Source organism: Topomyia yanbarensis, chromosome 2 (assembly GCF_030247195.1).
Source record: "Topomyia yanbarensis strain Yona2022 chromosome 2, ASM3024719v1, whole genome shotgun sequence".
NCBI classification, from domain to species: domain Eukaryota; kingdom Metazoa; phylum Arthropoda; class Insecta; order Diptera; family Culicidae; genus Topomyia; species Topomyia yanbarensis.
Genome location: NC_080671.1, coordinates 66,391,461 through 66,411,590, shown reverse-complemented (window position 1 = coordinate 66,411,590; position 20,130 = coordinate 66,391,461). Strand labels below are relative to the sequence as shown.

Genomic DNA, 20,130 nt, shown 5'->3' with positions numbered 1-20,130 from the left:
ATTTTTTCTGGATTTTTTAAAAACATAATGCGAAGAACGAAACGATGTCTCGGATTGGTCGAACTAGACTTAGATGGTAAACTAAATATAGTTTGGTTCCATAAATTATAACTGCAAATTAAAGAACAAATGTACATGAAGAAAACTGATCAGGACACTACAACAGGATATAATTTTTGTGCTTCATCACTTACATTGAATCCAGAAAATATTTCGATTATAGAGGTTTTAACATTAGGGTCATTTGCCTCTTTTTTCGTGGTAGGTATCTATTTGAAAAAACTGTAACCTTCTGTGCGGGATTGGGAATCGAACCAATCGATTCACCAACTACGCTATGCCAACCCCTAAAATCATTGTTAAAAATTCCATTGCCTGTAGTAAAATATAGTAAACAAGAGAAACACTAAACAGTCTTAGAAATCAACCTCTGTGTTCTAAATTTTGAAATGAAATGTGTACGGATTTTTCATAGCCCACAGTTGGTCAGCTTAGGAATGACCCATAAGGTTGAAGCTGCACTAAACAATAATAATAATGTGTTGTTATCTATTACCTGATATTGATTATATTTGGAGTGAATACTGATTTTTATTTTATTTTTATTCTCGTTCATTTTTGCAATTATGCATTCGGAAACAGCAGCCCCTCGCGAGCAAACCAGTGATTCACTCGTTTGCCGGATTACTCAAACATAGGGACTATAAATTAGGTTAAGTGCGACAGAGCGACAGCGATGTCGGGCATCACTCGACTTGAAGCGATGTGGCGTAGCCACATTAGGCGTAAATGCTATTATTTGGTACAAAATAATAAACTAATAAATTTTGGTTCAAGTTAAATTTTTGGTACTATTGGTAAACAAACTCATTTAAATATTTAGGTAGTTGCCGTTATGCTCAAACATTCTTATCCACAGTTACCCTCAGACGCTTCCCTCCATCCAACCAGAATACTTGGAATAGCGCCGATATCCTTCTCACTGGACTCCGGATAAGACTTCAACAGAGCGTTCTCCGGGATACAATTAACAATGGCACTCGCTATTGCCCACGGCAACTCCACGGGACTAGGCGACGCACAGTGGCGGATCTTCAAACAAAAGTCTGACAAAACCTCAAATGTTACCTAATTTGGCTGAAAATCACAATTTAAGCTAATTTTGAGGTGCTGAGATCATTTTTGATGTCAAAAGTCGTAAAATATTAAATACATTTTTCCATACAGTGTCATTGAACCTTTCTTATAACTATGATCCCGTTTTCATGATAGATTTTCCGTTACTGTTCACCAATATCAGCAATATCATAAAAAATGAAGAACACTACTTTAAATCCATTGTATACCCTGTTGGTTTACTGTAGATTGTCTAATTATTTTACACAAAACACCATGTGCCTCCATATCAGCAACAAAGCTTCTAAATCTCCTTAAATCTTTTTGCGCACCTAGGCGCAGAATACATTAGTGAAATAAGTATTTTTGATCTGACCTCATCAAACATATTTATACGAAAAAGTCATAGTTCCAAGCAAATTTGCCGAATGGATTTTAATCGCTAACCAAGTTCTTTCGTTTCTCTACACAATGAAACTAGTTGTGCTAAAATCGGACCAAAATCAAAAGAGCAGCATGCATTTGAAGTGAACAGAGAAATTGTGGTTTCGGAAATGAAAATCATTAAAAAGTCAAGACTTTGCTACGTTTAAACTGATGTTAAAAATCGTGTTCTTATCCAATGATCCCAAAATTTTGAATATACGTCATTCAATATATGAGAAATTTAGAAAAAATATAAAATATGAATATTTCAAACATAAATTTTTGAGGTTTTGGCCAGCCTTCAGCCACTGTGCGACGTCGGCTACCCTATGCTACAGCATGCTCCACCCGAGATTAGAAAAGCGTTACTCTTAGAAAACGGTCCTTGTAATCCCCATACAAAAGGACAAAGGCTTATGACCTACCTGGAAGAAAACTCCCATCTTGAACAGTGCCAATTCACATTTCGCAAGGGTGGAGGGACTGGAGCCCACCTTGGAGCCTTTAGAGAAATCCACCGGCAGGCTCTGGCGGTCGATCTGCATGCCGACAAAGCAATATTAGACATCGCCAAGGCCTACAACACAGTCTACCGCGAGGGGATTCTCCGGCATCTAGCTAGCTGGTGAGTCATCGGAAACCTAGGGAACTTTTTCAAGGACTACCTCAACAATCGTGTCTTCCGAACGAGAGTCGGTAGCCTACAATCCAGAACGCATGTTGAAGAAAACGGTATAGCACAGGGATCCGTCCTCGCCACCACTCTTTTCCTCCACAGCATAAACTCCCTCTTTGCATCTCAGTCGTGGGGAGTTTATATTTTCGTCAACGCCGACGACATCATAATCGTCGTAGTTGGAGGATCGACCGCTCGAATGCGGATAAAACTCCAAGCCGCAGCAAACACTATCGGAAAATGGGCTGAAGCAGTGGGGTTCGACGTAGCCGCCGCCAAATACTGGGTATTACGCTGAACCACCGTCTCATTTTAGTATCGCACTTCTGGATTGTCAAACGAGACCGCGAAAGTAGGAAACGCCTCATTCCAACCATCAGTGCCCGAAATCCGACATGAAACAGGAGAACCGCTCTGAATGTCTCCTTTTCGATGGGCGTCCGCTAACATCATACTCAGGCGTACTCTGGAATTGCTCTCAAATTCCGAAAGCTGCTGAACCAACGATTCCCGATCCACGTCCGGATCTGCATTGACGCTTCTAAGTTGCAAGAAAAAACTTGGAGTGGGGGTTTGCGGAATAGGAGCTGGTCTGACCTACCGCCTGCCCACAAGCTGCTCCGTTTTCTCGACAGAAGCCGCTGCCATTACTCCTGCGATTGAAAGGAGACCAAAGGGAATATCTTTCTGACGGACTCTATGTCGATCATATTCGCCCTGGAAACGGAAACGTCACATCACGCCAGGCTGTAACAGACACCTGTTTTCATACCGGTGCACATCTCTTCCGTCCACAACAGTGCTACACAGGTTCTGCGGCGTCATTCCATTTATTACTCTGAAGATGAAAACAAATGTGTTATATTCAATACGTAGCTGAACTGACATCCATTGTAAACAATTGAGCATCAAATGTCACGGAGTTAGTCTGTCACATCGTAGTAACAGTCGCATTACCTTGTTTTGTAAGATCGGCATTCGCTTAAGCTGTCTCTTGGATGCTAAGAAAAGAATAAAAGCACAGTAATCAAAATGGGGAGCTATTATGGTCTTGTCATCCATTGCCAAACTTCCTGGCAGCTTTCCGGATTATATAGTTCACGTGCTCATTAAAACTTAGTTTATCGTCCAATGTGACCCCAAGATATTTGATAGTTGCAACTCGTTCAGCTATCTCTTCATCTTTTTCAACTGTTGCAGTACTTTCAGTTATCTGCCGCGTAGTTAAAATCATATATTTGGTCTTGGAAATGTTCAGTTTGAGTGTTTTCCACTTCAACCAATCACTAAACTTCGTCAGCTCAAGGTTCATTAGCCTGATGCACTCATCGAAACTATTACCGATGATAAACAAAACTGTGTCATCGGCAAACAGGTTTATTTTCGCATGTTCCAAAATGTTTCTCATGTCGTTAATGTATGAGATAAACAAAAGGGGTCCTAGTACACTACTCTGTGGTACACCTAGGTTAATTTCGGCTTCCGATGATGTAGCGTAGTTGTACCTTGTAACTTGCGTACGTCCTTCTAAGTAACTGCGAAACCACGCAAGAGCATTTCCTCTTACACCATATTTCTCCAAAACGCAAACCAGTTTACGGCGATCAATTGTTTCAAATGCTCGTTTCAAGTCAACGAAAACTGCCAAGACAACTTTTCCACTCTCAATGGCCTGCTTCCATTTCAATAATAATAGATTAAGCGCTGTTTCACATGAATGATTTTTCCGGAATCCTGATTGTTTACACAACAGTATACCAGCACTATCTACAAAGCCCATCAATTGTTCTTTAACAACCGTCTCTAAAACTTCTCGTAGATCTGTAGCATATTTATCGGCCAGTAATCCTCTGCTCGTGATGCATTTGGAACTTTTGGAACTGGAATTACGACCGTCTTATTCCACGCTTCCGGAAAACACCTTGTCGGAGCGACCCATTAACAACTGTTAACAGTTTATCAGCAATTATGTCAAACGGATCCACCAGCACCCGCTTAGTAACATTGACCGTTCCTGAGCAATTTTTAAGGTCCGAGACAATCTCCTTAAGTTTAAGCATATTGGCAGGCTTGAAAACACAAAACTAATTTTGGGTTACCTCGCTTTCCTCCACTAGTCGCCCTGTAGGTGGTGGAATAGCTTCGTGAATTTCTTCAACGCTTTTGATAAAAAAAAACTTATTAAGTTTTTCTGCCATAATTTCGTCAGAATACACCCCTGGCTGCTACTCGATCTGGACTAGCTGAAGTTGCACAATGAATCAGTAGATTATTATGCTTGGGAATAGCGAAACATTCTGGTAATCCTAAAGTGTTTTATTGATCAATACCGGCGCCGGCCCGAACGTAGATCGCGGAAGGAAAGGGAAGGAAAGTTTAGTCCGAAACTTGCTTTTGCTAGAGGCCGTATATACTACTGCGCACCAGTGTTGTCAGATATACCGATTTTTACACTCAATACCGATATACCGACAATGTCTCTAAAATACCGATTTTTGATTTTGTATACCGATACATACCGATTTAGTATATAATAAAACCAACGACACGACTAGTCACTGGCATTCCAAAAATGTATCGAAAATCCGGCTACCCCTCAGTGACTCAGGTAACTGGTACTGTCAAATTTGATATTTGGTTACAAAATATATGAGACTAGCAGCACTTATAAATGTTTTGTTATTTTTCTCTAACAACCGGTTTTGTTACTGTTGCAACCGTTGGTTACGCAGTGGTTTATAAACAACGAAAAATATTTCGCTGCTTCATTAAGTCCGGTTAGAAATTCTGTTAAATTCGCCAATCTATCTAGTCCCATCAAACGAAAAAAAAGAGTCACCCATTTTCAATCGTGTATACTGTTTAGCCTGTTTGCATTCGGCACGGTAAATTAGTGGTAAATTGTGAACATTATCCAAAAACTTGAACCTATGCCTCTTTATTATATTCAGTAGCCATGAACAAGGCCGTTACCGCTCGTCATCACACTGCAAATATTCAGCTGAGAATTGACTGCACGGTCTATTGATAGCTACCGGTTTTCCATCATGTCATGGCAGTCATGGTTTTACTCTATAACTCTACTGTAGATAATAGGTAAGGTTTGAGATAAGTTACTGTTTAAAACAGAGCCGAATGTTTTCTTAACCAACTAATCAATTTTCAGGTAAAGAACAAAAATGTCATCGCCGATGTTAATCATTATTAAAGCAGAACAAGACATTTTTTTTCAACAATGAAGTTGAGTTTACTAAAGGAAAAACCCGATTCGGGTCCACTAGAAGACGCGACAGAACTACAGTTTTGTTTGCAGGTTCTCCACGCGGTCAAACGAGTACAGTTCACGCCCGACTGGGTATTGATGTAGCGAAAAAATCGAACTATCAATTTAACTAAACCGTGACCAAGAGGCTGTCACAGTTGCTGAAAAACTTATGATCTATTCAATAATTTAATGTGGTCTTGCTGTATGGCATTGTTCAAAATTATATAAAATCTAGATTATTAAATGTTATGATAATCGCAGGGATGTTATGCACCTCAGAGCAAATAAAGAGAAGAATAACAAACGCTCTTTGCACTTTTCATGCGAACCACCGCTCTTCTCTTTCACAATAAAACTCTTCACTCCGATGTGTGTTGCTCCCACACGTATATTCTACTCCATGGCTGCACACCACAAAAAGTAGAAATAAAGAGGCTCTTTAATGTGTATCTTGGTCCCACGCGCAAGTAAGTAAGTACAACCAAAAAACATTTTTAAAACGTTCTTCCGATTAAACTTTATCTGAATTGTAGTTTGATTCGTCTTCCTACCTGCTTTTCAGTGAGGGGAGGCACAAAAAAGTGGCTCTTCATGGTGACTCTGAACGAAATTGTGCAGCTCTTGGTGCACAGATCCTACTCTTTTTCGTTTTCAAGTTTCTCTTTGTGCGATCGTTCTGCACATCGCAGTATTTTTGTGCTGCTCTATTTTTAATCGGTGTATTTCGCTCTTTGTGGCTCATTGTGGGAGCAAATAACAAGCCTGGATAATCGGAACCAGGATTTTCCTGCTCCAAAAACATACTTTACTTACTCTTGAATGGAAATGCGAAGGGTTTTCTGAGCATCGGCAAAAGTAACTAACTATTTATAATTTTCGGACCCACCACATTGCAGTGGGTTTAGCGTGAATTCGAAAGATTACTTAATTACAGGGATCGATGTTTAGGCCGAAGGTTTGTGTGTTCACATGCATATACAGGGTGTTTGGTTCATGGTTAAGAATCTCTCGGGGGGTAATAGACTGCCAAATTTGGAGAAAAAAATTGTTCTACACATACCATCAAATCTCAACCGTTACAGAGTTATTGAACTTTTTGTGTAAAAAACTTATTTGTTTTAAAATACCTCTAACTTTAAAAGTATACTTTGTATTTTAAATGTTTCAGTTCCATTCTAACGGTGAGAAAATTTACTATTGAATGGTGTTCTCATATCTTTCAAGTAATTAGTTTTAATTACATTTTAGCTGTAAAGTAGTTAAAAGTTAGTGTTTTTGAGGAGGTTTTTGCCAATTTTCTCGAAATAATGAAGTATGATTATAGCAATATCTATTATCCAAAAGTTGGGTTTTTGGACGATTCATAATTTGTTCTTGGACGTCATATTTCTATCTCTTCTCATTTCTTTGTAATTTCATTACTATACTTTTCCTGTAACCGACTTGCAAGTGCTTAAAAGACTCTAATCTAAAAAATATGCTTTATATCGTTATTTACAAGATTTCATTGGAAAGCTGAGAAAATTTCCTATCAGTGTATGTACAAATATCTTTTAGTTAAGTGTACTAAATGATTTTTTACTAACGAAATAACTCAAAATTTGTGTTTTTGGAGAGTTTTTTAATTATTCTAATTATTAATCAACAAAATTTATCGTTACTATTGTTCATTTGATGCCCCTTAATGTTCTCTATAACTTTTTATTTGACACATTGTCTATATCACTTTTCATTTTGCTGCTATTTAATAGTTAACACAGCATGAGCACGCCACAAATGTAGTGGGTTCGAAATCGTTATTTTTGCATATGAAACGATGTGATAAAAACGATTTTGCGTCGAAACCAAAAGAGATAATTGAATGGAGTCAAAGAAAGAACTGTAGAACTTGCTGAGATGCATTATTTCCATGATAATAATGGTGATGTTTATTATTTACTATTTTAAGAAAATTAACGAAAATGCTAATAATAGCACTAACTTTAAACTAATTTACTTTTAAAAGAATACTAAATTCACTTAACTGAAAGGTATTAATACTTTTTCCACTGTAAAATTTTCCTGGCTTTCGAATAAAAAGAAAAAAAGTACAATAAGTGCCATAATTTTTCAATTAGAGCTGGTACTAGTGAAAATGAGATAAAAATATCCATGTTGAATAACCCAAAATCATGAAAATAAGAAAAGGTAAGTGTATCATGTCAAAGAACGAATTAAGCAGCTCACCAAGACTAACAATTTGAATTATTAAAAGGATGAGGTTAACTATTAGGATTTTCAAGAAATGAACGAAAAATCGTTCAAAATTGTTTAATTTTCAATAAATTACTTTGAAAAGGCTACTTGAACTCATTAGCTGAAACATGTGACGGCATCACTCAATGCGAAATTTTCTCACCTTTCGAATGGAACTAAAACATTTAAAATACAAAGTATACTTTTAAAGTTAGAGGTATTTTAAGACAAATAAATTTTCAACACAAAAAGTTCAATAACTCTGTAACGGTTGAGATTTGATGGTATGTGTAGAACAATTTTTTTCTCCAAATATGACAGTCTATCACCCCCCGAGAGATTCTTAACCATGAACCAAACACCCTGTATAAGATTGCATTTGTCGCCTGTTCTGGAGAGCTTTTTGGAAAGGGGTGCAAGTTTATTTGGAATTTTATTATATAGTGTTAACTAGAACCTGGTACCTAAAACTAATTTAATAACTTCATTTTTCAACGAATGGAAGAACTAAATTTCTTTGGAATGTCTATATGGTTCGGAGCATGTAGTAGTTGATATATTTGTGAACATTTATTTTGAGAAAATTAATAATTCGACAAAACCACAAGGTCCTAACAAAGTCGTCTTTATCGAAAATTTTATAAATTGTAGTTTGTTTCCACTTCTACTCCGTCGATTATGTTAGACAAAATAGTAAAATTATGTAAAATTATAACAATGTGCTGTACGTGAGTAAATATAGCCATTAATGGATAATTTTTCGTCGGTTAAATACATTTAAATGCAGAATTGGTTTCTGGATCCCAGTCAGAGTAGGTTCGGTCTAATATTTACAAAAATGACGGTTTCGAACGAATCTATCCCGATTCGAATCTAAAAACAACCTAAAACGGTGTAATATGCCATGGTTCGGGGAAACTACTGAAATAATTGGGAAACTGCAGAAATTCAGTCTTGGGCAAGGTATATTATTTGGTCCTTGCATGCTGGTTATAATTTTCAGACTATTTTTCATATTGCTCTGAAAATCGAAGGTGCTTTAGTAATTTATTCAAGTATAAAATAATTGCTAAGGATTTCCGAGAAGACGTTAACAATTTCACAAACTACATAGCTCGATATAATTTCCGGTTCGACACTACCCTGAAGACTCGCCGCCATTGCAACGATGCGATCTGAAGCGTGATCTGGTTCGGGGGGGAGAGGGTGTTCGGGGGCGGCTCCAGGAGTGGGTCTTGGACCGCCGTGGCGATTTAGTATAATAACGAGTAATCGAACGATCGCGGGTTGTCTTCTTCGGTGTTTTGGATCGGGTACGGCAGTCACGACTTCGGTGTAGCTATTCGAACGAATTCAGAGTTCATGAGAGCGGGAATGTGGAATGCGGCTCCGAGATCTCTTGCGTCCCTCAGTACAATCCCGGGCATAATGATCTCGCCCTCCACACTCGTAGCATCTGTCGTCCGAATGGAAGTTACAACGACCTTCTTTGCCACGCTCGTGCTGGTGGACAGTTCGAAACGAGCACATACGTTTCTTAACGGACGGTAGTAAGAAAAGGCATCCTCATTCGCTTGCTTGCTGGCGTTGATGCCTAGCTCTCCAACATACGACAAATTTTTTTTTTTTTTGAGATTGCGAGGCTTTTTTCTTAATTGATAATTGGAACTATCACTTCACGTTTTACACTTTTTCCACCAAAATGCTACGAAAGAAGCAAATTTAGCCAAAATCTAACAAAAGTTTCCCTTTCCGAGTTCGCCTTCGATTCTTGCGGCAAACGAAACAAATATTTTTTTCCTTGCTGTTACGGACTTTGGTTGTTAAGGTATGCAAATAAACATTAAGAAAATTGAGGCAGTGTTGCGTGAGAAATTCATATTTCATCATTACCGAGGGGTCGCTCAATATACTGGTAACTGGCGGATAATTTCATGGACACTTTTTCTTCGGAATATTTCATGAAGTTTCAGGTCGTGTCGTTGATAAAACTTTCTAGTTAAAAAAAAGTTAAAAAGCTATTAGAGCGTATCTTTTTGAATAGTGCCATAATGTTTCATCATTCGGTTAGAATTCTGTCTGGCTTCCGGTAAAATACTGGCTCAAGTTCAACAAGCGATTACGATTGAATCCGAAAATTTCTAATCTACATATAACTTAACACTGGTTTGCAAGAATGGAATAGAAGTTCATACCGATAAATACTGATTTTTTTACTGTTGTATCACAAGTATCACGGGAGGAGGATATTTGTTAGTAAGTTGGATTTTACATTTTTTTACCGACCACAGAGAGGTGTGACTCCATTATCTGGACTAGAAATCGATCCATAAACTCATGGACCGGGACTAACGGCTTTTAGTTCCCATCCGAAGGAAGGCGTGACCTCAGATTTTTTCACATCAGAAAAATCTCAACGACCTCGGCTGGAATTGAACCCAGGCCAACTGGAATGAGTGGCGTTCGCGCTTACCACTTAACCACCAGTGCCGTCCATATGACCGGGTACTCTATTGATATGGAATAATTCACTTTCTTCTAGCACCTGAACCATACCCGAATATACGAAAGGAAACACGGGTAAAAGTAGAATTTATACAGGCGAAGTTACCATACGCGTTAACACATGCGGCACAAAAACGCACACGCGACTGAACACGTTAACGTACCAACGCTCGAGCCCTTCGCGATGATACACGCGATCGCGAAGTCCCTACGCCCGCACATATCTGAACCGTACAAGGAATGTCACAATTAGAATCATGTCTCGCCGCAATTGGCTTTAAGCAGTGTTTGAGTGGGTGACATTTCCCGTCGCATCTGCAATCGTAGTGAGTGATTCTGACGGGGAGCTCTTCCGTCTTTTTTTACAGCTATCAAAAATTAATTGATGAAAGATGTTGTCTAAATCGGATCTTTTTTGTTGTCAAAATCGCGGTGTGCTTAAAATAGGGAGCACGTCGTTTGGCATGATTTGCAACGTACATTAAATTCTCTATTATATTAGGTGTTGACGCCTAATGTGATTACATCACATCGCTTTGAGTTTGGTGCTATTCGACATCACTGCGCTCCGTCGGACTTAAACTAGTTCATATCTCCTATGTTTGAGTAATCCGAGCAAACGAGTGGATCACAGGTTTACTTGCGAGGGGCCGCCGCTTCCGACGGCTTTGAGCCGTTTCGGAATCTTGGTCACGGTTATGCGACAAAGCCAATGGCTATTTGGTATGTAGATTCAAAGAGCGGCTCAAATGAGCATCATGCAAAACGAAAGCATTTTTCACCTGCTGCTAAGTCAAATGCACATTATGCCAAATAAACTTTATGCCAAACGATGTCCTCCCCTTAAAATGGACCGTTCCAAAATCGGACACATACTGTATTTTAAAACAAACGAAATGCTACATAATTTGTGCATGGCCTCATCCAATGCTAACCCGTAACCCGGGCATGCAAAAAAAATCCAAAATTAGTACCGCGAAATGATAGTTTGAGTGCCTAAAAGTTCTTCTGCAAATTTAAGTTCCTTTGGTTGAGCAAAAAGCTCAATTTTGTGTTGGAAAAGTTAATCAAATGTAACAAGAGCATTCCATTATGTTGCTGCAACGGTTGTCCGCACTGGGACCTAACTTCCATACACGCGAGAATGTGCAATATACACAATCACTCACTTATCGAGAATGATGCATTTTCATTTTTGCAAACTACTCTTTTTCCACACTTATAAACATAAACATTAGCAACTGTATTTAGCACAAGGTTCAGTTACGAGCCGCAATTTAAAAAAAGGCAAGTAAAGTGTATCCAATGGTGAACTTTTTCATCACTTCTCTACAAGGCAACTTGGCCTGTCAGTCTGAGGAAGAAGTAAGAAACTCGACAAACATAAATAAATATATGTACATATCGTATCACGTACAGAAATGCAGTCCTCTCCCTTTAAGGGGCAGCTCGTTCAAATCAGTGGTTGGCGTTAGGCCAAACTACCTCTTGTAATAATTGCAATCGCTGTTCGGTAGCTCTATCAGCGAGATATCGAAAATCATTTTTCAGATATATGTACAACCGTAGGTACAGTAGATGTATGTACATAGCAGAATTGATCGGACGCGATGTTCGTCGAAGTGAAGGTTTACACAATTTATCGGGTATTATTAGGTGACAACCAACGAAGTCGTTTTTTTTTATCTCGTCTCTTATCAGCAAAATGCACATATGTGCGCAAAAGAACGAATCACTTTTTGATAAGACGTTTCCAGTGAACCGCTCGCTTATTTGTCAACTTGCCAACACCCCAAAACTGGGTGCGCGTTCCGAACTTGATTGACTAGCTCATCCAGAATGAAGGGAATCAACTGTCGAAAAATGAACGTTAAAATAAGCACTTGTTACTTTATCTCGCTTGCATAATTAAATTTGGTACCGCTTGCTCTTAGAGGGTAGAGACCCGCGGCAAAGTATGGGCCATTAAGTAAGACCAATAGCGGTATCACCACAGCGTTATGAGACATAAACAAGCCGGGCAGTGGGCGAGAGACGGGTACCGGACACTCGAAGAAAGCTGGAAAGAGCAAACATTCAATTCACTTCGCCAGCCTGGTCCGATGCTTCTGCGATGACAGAGTGCTCGCAAATTAATGTTGAAGGAACCGTTTTTGTTCTGGTGCAGTGCGGTAAGAATACAATAGAACAAAATGTGTAAATTTGAGAGTAATTTAATATTTATATTATTCACGACAGTACCGCAAAACGATTTCTGGTTGAAATTTTTGCAAGCACAGGGACAAAAATATGGAAACTCCATTCCAATTGTTTGGTAGAGATTATGCAGTGGCTATATTGCTTCGTCGTCAATGATTACTTGCTGCATTACTTGGTACTAAAAAGTGTTACCGTTTGGTTTATTAAATTCACTAAACTGTTCGGTACTTGAAAATGAAGTATGCTGTTTGTTGCTTGACAATAACCCGACATATTCCTAGACATTAAACTTTAGTTTGAAGAGATTCTTATATTGAAATAGGATTTCTATATCCATCAGATACCAACTTTCAAGCTTGTTTGAATGAGTTCAATTGAACAATAAAACAATATTATTTATTGTTAAACACAAACTCATTAGCTAGCAACATATTGTTAGTATTGAATATCCTTTCCGTTGTTGTTCCGTTGACTGTTTTTTCTTGACCCTAACGCTGAGTTGACTGTCAAATAGTCAGATAACATAGTGCTCCCAAGTTCCTATCTAATGCCCATGGCAAATCTTATTAGATAATCTTCAGGAAAACTTTCAACTGAGTGATGTTTTAATCCTAACATATATTTTAACAGCAGTTAGAGTTAAGACCCGACTCAGTTTCGCCTCAAGCAAAAACCACATAAGGAAAACATTATTTTTCCAGGTCATACTGAAACCTATTTTTGCAAAAACATTGCGAGCATTCTCTACAGCACAAATCGTTGCTGGTCTGCACATCTCGTCTCGGCCAGACGGCTACGTGACACATTCCTTGTATTTTGCAGCAATTCCATGAAATGTCTATTCCATAGCGACCTTCTCTTACTCCATCATCTTCATTCTAGTCACCACATGCGCCTCCAAAACCATGTTTTCGGGTCGACTAACTCACATCGTACATGGGGGTTCCGGAAGAATTACTCACCCTGCGATAGCATTCTTGTACTTGACAGTCAGCGTTTCCTCCACAATCCGGTTGTTGATCTCGAGCAGAATCATCTTGGATCAGTGCTTCTCATTCAGCTATTCCTTTGGAATTGTGTGCTGCTATTGCAGGATAATCTGATCCCGAGCAAATTTACGATTGGAATTATTTCTAGGGACACCGACACCAAGTTGACCAGCAAGAAAATCGGTCAAACATAAAACAACTCAACACACAGCACTTTTCTCCGGCAGGGCACTATCACTCTCTTTCACACGCACTATTCTTCCAATTTGAGCAGCTCTTCTAGCTTTCCGGGGGCGGCTTGTTATGTGGAAGAAAAAACACCAGCTATGTATACCAGCTAAAATTTCAGACCGTCTCTGGGTAGACACTGAAAAAGTCTACATCCGGTCGATCCGCCGCACAATCACAACTCGTTTTTCCATGCAATCGAAAAAGGACACTAAAATCCTCAGACTAACAGCTTAATTTTTCTAAAAACTGGCCGCGATTGACACACTTTTTCCTCCTCGGCGAGGCGATTGCTCTTTTTTCTTCCTTCTCGGCTAGCTCTGTGATAGAAGAGGCTCCATTCAGTCAGCCCCAGCCGCGGCGATGATGACTGTTCGTCGTATACGCGTTTTGACGGAACACAAAATGAGCGAGCTTTCCGAGAAGAGAGACCGAAGCGGCGAAATTTTGACGTTTCGGATTGCAAAATGGCGTTGACAATTGCAGTTCTCAATGTCCAAGGGGCTAATCGTTGAAGAGCAATGTGATTCAGGATGGTATGCACTGGATGCACCAACGACTACAAAATAACATTATTTTGTAGAAAATGAGGACAGAATTTTATAAAAATAAATTAAAATGAAATTTTTGGCTTAAAAAATCACTCAAACATATCCGTTAGCGTTAAATTTCGACTAAATCTCCTTAACCACTATTGTTTTCCTTGGTGCAATAAAACCAAATAAAATGGTGAAAACTCTGTGGTGACGCCAGCAGGGTCGATGTAGTAAGCGAGGTATGAGAAAGGGCTTCTTATTTTTTTACCTCTGAACAGGGTACCTGGATTTTCAACCGATTTGGATACATTTGTACGTTTTAGATTTAGAACTCCTCCACTTTTAGACTGTGTAAATGAACCGGATGACTTCCCGAGAACTCGGAGTTATGCTCCAGCATTGTCCAGTAGGATTGTACTGTTACAGTCGTGATTCGCTGGTTGGACACTTTTTAACTGGATCGCCTTTTAGTTGGACCTCCGCTAGTTGGACCATTGTCCAACTAAAAAGCATCTGAACGCCAAAATCTCATGTCAAATTAACTTTGACAATCAATCTGACAAAATTTAGAGATGTGAACGGATGTATTTACACTGCCAACATCTCCTTTGGAGAATTTTTGTCATTTGTCAGTCGGTCCAAGTAGCGAATCAAATTCGTTAGTTGGAAAAGGCTGTGGCCCACCCAGCGAATCACGACTGTATTTGCGAATTTCAATGGAGTCATAACAGGGTGCTACAGTGATTTTGTACTTCTCAAGTGACTTAATATAGGTCGTAGATCTCGCCAAATGCAACACAACACAATGTTTGAAAAATATTGTAAACCCTCAAAATCTTGATTTATGACAAAAAAAATATTTTTCCGGACTTTCGGCGTTAAAAAAGTTCTACGCGGTCATTTTCAATCGATTTTAAACTTTTTGAGTGTTCTGGAAAGAAGAAATAAATTTGTCAACAGTATGCTACGTTATGTTTTGTCAAAGATACTTTGTGGTTTTGGGTCAACAATGTGAAAACAGCCATAATTTTGCGATTTGTTCATGAAAATTACTCAATATTCTTTTAAAGAAGCGATTTTGTTTTAATAAAATTTCAGAGAGAACATTCAATTTCGCATGTAACGACCTATTTATGATCAAAATCGGTTGAAAAATGGCAGAGTTATTATTTTTTTCCAGATTAGAAACTTGCTGGCATCAACTCTTAAGGGGTTAGTGAGGTATTGTCTCGCACTATAAAATGCTATAATTATATCTCCCGTTGTATTTTTCCAATTTCAAGCTCAAAGCTCACACACATACTTTTGAATTTATGCGTAATCGAGCAAAAAAATCTATTCTTTGAAAATTTTATTTGAGACTGTCCCCTTAAAATTTCATGCGAGCAAGTTAATAACATTGCCATTTTTCAACCGATTTTGATCATAAATAGGTCGTTGAATGCGGAATTAAAGGCTCCCCTTAATTTCAATTTAAACAAAGACGCTTTCTAATAAAAATGTAGAGCAATTCTGGATAGACATGTGAAAAGGGCATATCGCAAATGAGTGCCTCTCTGTGTTTACTTTCTCTTCCGTCAATAACTAGGCTGATTTTACGTTTGCTCCTTAACCCTTAGCATAATATGCTAGACGACATCAGAGTCTTTCATTATTTATCGAAACAACGTTGGAAAATTTTATGATGACGCCATAATAATCGAATGAGAAGGTAAACACAGAGAGGCTCTCATTTGCGATATGCCCTTTTCACATGTTTATCCAGAATTTTCATATTTTTAATAAAAAAAATCGCAAAATAGTGGAACTTTCATATTGTTGTCCAACTACCGCATAGTACTTTCAATAAAAGTACATAACATAGCGTATCGTTGGAAAGGTAATTGTTCTTCTTTCCAAAACTTTTAGGAAATTTAAAATCCGTTAAAAATGATCGCGTAGAAGTTTTGTTCGTGCTGAAAATACTGAAAAATGATTTTGTGCTAGAAATCAAGATTCAGGGCCGCTATGATTAACAATAAAATCCACTTGTTTTGAAGTCATGCTGTTTCTTTAGATAATAACTTTTCTCAGTGAATGTATTTCAGTAGAAGAATACCTTTAGAAATATATGGTGTTCTGGGTAATTGATTGATGAGGTGATTTTTTAAAAATTTATTTTCAATATTAAGGTTGAACAGAGAATGGGAAAAAATCGAAAACTTTTGTCGAAGCTGTTTTTTCCCACACCGTGTGTTAGATCTTCATAAAACTCAATCAGCTTATGTAGAATGTACGGGTGATTGATTTTTATGAAGATCCAATACACGGTATGGAAAAAGCTGCTTTTTTCGTTTTCGATTTTTGCCCATTCTCTCTCCAACCTTAACCGATTTTTCATACTTATTTCCATATAACACGGACTCCACAACAACGTTCGTTCGATAGGATCACTAAGTAACACACACAAGTCTTGTGTTAGATTGTACAGTTTATAACATAGATTTACATGTAACTCTGTAAGTGAAACATGTTTAATTGTTGGTAGCTAAACGTCAAAATGTTTTCGTGCCGATAAGGCTGTGGTAAACATGTCACCGTCAAGGTTTGAGCCACCAAGGTAGTGGCAACTAAATTGCCATCAACAACGTCTAAAGCAGTGGCGCCACTATACTACCCATAAAAGCATAAGAGTCCCATATTGAAAAACAGCAAGCCGAGAAAAACACTATTGAAGATTTACATTCTCATTGAGCCTTATGGATGGGACAACCATGTGTTTTTTTTTTTTGGTATTTTCATAACAAACCATGTAATCTTATTTGTTCATTATGATTCAATGGTGATACAGAATACAATCCAACAGATAGCTCATTTTCGTCAAAAATCCATATGGGACTTTTATGCTTTTATGGGCAGTATATTACCACCAATATTTCTGGGTATCACTCTCCCACAAGCAGTGGCAGCTATAGTGATTATATTGCAGCTAACGGTTTTGGGCTTCTAAGGCAATACTGCCCAAAAGATTATTGAATATCATTTATCGTATTAAGCAAAGTTCATTTTGATATTTATCTAAGAATGTATTGATTCCGTATCCACGTTGTATTTGCAAATTGCAATCTTGCGTAAATTTTTCGAGTAAATGAAATGAAATATTTTTCTTGCTGTTTTCCTAACAGGAAGTATTCCTGTATTTTTTTTATTTTTGCTAATACATCAAATTAATCCATACCTTTGCTTACATTTTAAGAGCTACCAGGGAACGGATCTACCCGGTTCTTACGCAACACAAACTGAATCTTCCTGTTCATGTCCTCGTTGTAGATAGCTTTGCATCGCTCAAAGTTCACCCGGCGTCTGGTCTGAAATGGTTTCTCGTAGTAACGCGTCCTCCGAAACTGATCGAATATATCTTCCTTGCCAAGAATTCGATTCAAAACGCGACATGCTTCCTCGACATTGTTGTTTTGTACGAACACCGTGCGAGCGATAAATTTAGCGTGGCGCATATTGCTTAGGTTTTCAGATTGTTGACAATCTGCACGCAATCCTTGAGATGACGATGTTTGTGTGAAGATCAGATCACCAACCGGGAAGTACCAGTCTTCACTGTTGCTAGAAATAAAATAACTTTATAACTAATTGAAATTAAAATTACTTCAAGGTGGTAAACACGAACATGACGTTCAGCAAACGACACACAATTTCTTCTCTCCTTCTTTTCTGACAGTTCCCAAAACATATTACTATGTTCTCAAATTTTGACGTTCCTCATTATGAATGAACGAGAGTAGTAGTTATGCTTTTTATGCTGTTTTCATTTGTTTACATTCATTTAAATCCACCTCAGAATAGCGTGAAATTTTTTCATCGAGCCGTTCCTAAAAATTGATTCGATTCGAATTTGCATAAGATGTCAAGTCAATTTCATAAAGATTTAATTCATCAGTATAAAATAACTTGCAACAAACTAAAGAAAATTCAACGAGTGTTCTTCAAGTAAATATAATAAACTACAATTACTATAAAATTCCAATATCATCAACCAATTTTATCACAATTATTCCAGACAATTCGCACCGAATGTTTCCGAAGTGGCAGATGAGTTCGGAACACTGGCCAATAATTTCAACAATTCTTTCCTTCCGGAATACGCCGCCCTGTGCTATATGGGCCAGGGAAAATGCGAAAAAATGATCGGTAATGATGCGGCTGAAATTGATGCTTTACTGAAAGCCGCTCGATCTTTTAGAGCGGCCAATGAGAAGCAAGCTAAAATTTTAGTTCAGAACGTGTCCAGTGATAATCTGGAAGGGGCGTTCCGTTGCTACACACAAGCACTTTCCCGATTACCAGATGATTCCGTGACCAAGGCTGCCATTATTCGAGAGTTGAAGGAGATTAATCCAAATGTAGAAATTACGAGCAACTTTAGCTCGCCAAGCCACAGAATATGGGACCTAGAGCGTTCGGCAGAGGAAAATATTCAGACCGGAGATTTTGTGGCGGCGTTCGACAAACTAACGGAAATATATGATGATGTTACGGAGCGACGGTGTGAAGATCTCTATCTGGAAGTGATGGAAAGAGTGGAAGTATCACGACTGTTACTGCTTTGCTTGCTTCAGCTTCCACCGTCGGTTCGATACGATCACAAGTTTATTGAGCGATATTCATCGATCGGAGAAAGTAATTCAAAACATAGTGGGAACGGAATCCTCTCGGAGGAGCTGTTCTTTTTGCTGCAGTCTTTGGTTATTTCTTGTCAGGCAAAGGATGTAGCGTCGGTAATAGCAGTTCGAGATGAATTGAGCCACTGCAAGCAATTGACTGAATCACAGCAACTGCTGCTGAAGCAGCTTGTTTCAAAGTATTTCAAATGATATTAGAAGATAGTTTTTACCTGCATTGTTATACAGGTAAATATGTATAAAGCGTTTTTTTTTGTCTACAAGTAGCATTTTGTTCACGCGCAACTGTACTGGGCTATTTAAATATCTATTGTAATTCATGTTTATAATATTATTAAAATAGTGATAATAAGATAAGCAGAAGCCTAAAATATCAATACAATATATTTATTACTCAACTCGATTTACTGGTGTTTCTTGGAAGTTCTTGTGTCCGTGTACTTGTATTGTTTTTTTTTGTAATAAAAAAAATCACTTGCATTTCGGCACAAATAAGATTTTTTTGGGCGACGATTTCAACATAAAAAATACAGGTAGGTAGCATGCGAGACCAAAAATGCACTATATAACATGAAAAGGATCGTTTTTACCAATACAATTAAGATAATACAACGATACACTTGTCGGTACATATAGCATGTAACATGAAGTTTATCTACATGGGCTAGTGGGACATCTATGTATCATAGAGGGATGCTTGTCGGTCAATTTCGAAATCACACAATGCCATGAAATCTTATTAGAAGTCCATTTTTTTCTTGTAACAAATTGGTGCATCCAAATTCCAATGAGCATTTCTAAAATAATGTAAATTCCTATAGAACTAATAAAGACTGATCGAATTAAAGGATTGGTAGAAAGAGTAGAAGTATAAGAAATTGCTCATTGGCACAATACAACATAAACCACATCACTCTGAACCCGCATAATGTAACTGCATATAACAATACCTAAATTTCCAACCCCTAAAACTTTAAAAGGAACGATGTGAATTGCCATCACGTGTCAACCAATGTTCATTCCAAGGTTTTCCATCTTTAAAAAATCATTGCTGTTTTTTGTATTGTATAATTCAATATTAAAATATTCCTCAAAAGGGTCAAAGAGAAATTGGTAAGCAAACTTGTTTGGCTTTTATTTCGCTGTTGCCTGGAATTTCTTGAAAAACACACTTAGTTCCTCATATTCACCCTTTCAACACTGGCACAAGCTTTTCTTGACGAAATTATAGCAGATTGAGAGGAATAAACCGAACACGGGTTTTGTTGAAAAAATACTG

At 38.0% G+C, this 20,130-nt stretch overlaps 3 protein-coding genes across 5 annotated transcripts in view; 1 reads left to right on the top strand and 2 right to left on the bottom strand.

Moving 5' to 3' along the window:
• LOC131678251 (probable actin-related protein 2/3 complex subunit 2) overlaps positions 1–14,031 on the bottom strand; it is a 34,204-nt gene extending 20,173 nt beyond the window's left edge. Inside the window, exon 1 of the mRNA XM_058958262.1 lies at positions 13,385–14,031. Within this exon, the coding sequence (XP_058814245.1) occupies positions 13,385–13,458 (74 nt within the window). The 5' untranslated portion in view covers positions 13,459–14,031. The remainder of the gene's footprint in view (positions 1–13,384) is intronic.
• A 3,297-nt stretch (positions 14,032–17,328) lies between these two features.
• On the bottom strand, positions 17,329–17,932 carry LOC131678250 (small ribosomal subunit protein bS21m). 3 transcript variants are annotated; one of them, XM_058958259.1, is made up of 2 exons: positions 17,840–17,932; positions 17,329–17,775 (listed from the first exon to the last, which is right to left on the bottom strand). In XM_058958259.1, the coding sequence occupies exon 2, from the start codon at positions 17,667–17,669 to the stop codon at positions 17,406–17,408; it is 264 nt and encodes an 87-aa protein (XP_058814242.1). In that variant the 5' UTR covers positions 17,670–17,775; positions 17,840–17,932; the 3' UTR covers positions 17,329–17,405. The 3 variants fall into 3 exon arrangements, with proteins under 3 accessions (XP_058814242.1, XP_058814243.1, XP_058814244.1); XM_058958260.1 differs by having other exon boundaries at positions 17,863–17,887; XM_058958261.1 differs by having other exon boundaries at positions 17,329–17,769; positions 17,840–17,864.
• Positions 17,933–17,949: 17 nt separating this feature from the next.
• Positions 17,950–19,296, top strand: LOC131678249 (40-kDa huntingtin-associated protein). The gene is made up of 2 exons (XM_058958256.1): positions 17,950–18,159; positions 18,230–19,296. The coding sequence occupies exons 1-2, from the start codon at positions 18,074–18,076 to the stop codon at positions 19,041–19,043; spliced, it is 900 nt and encodes a 299-aa protein (XP_058814239.1). The 5' UTR covers positions 17,950–18,073; the 3' UTR covers positions 19,044–19,296.
• The last annotated feature ends 834 nt before the right edge of the window (positions 19,297–20,130 follow it).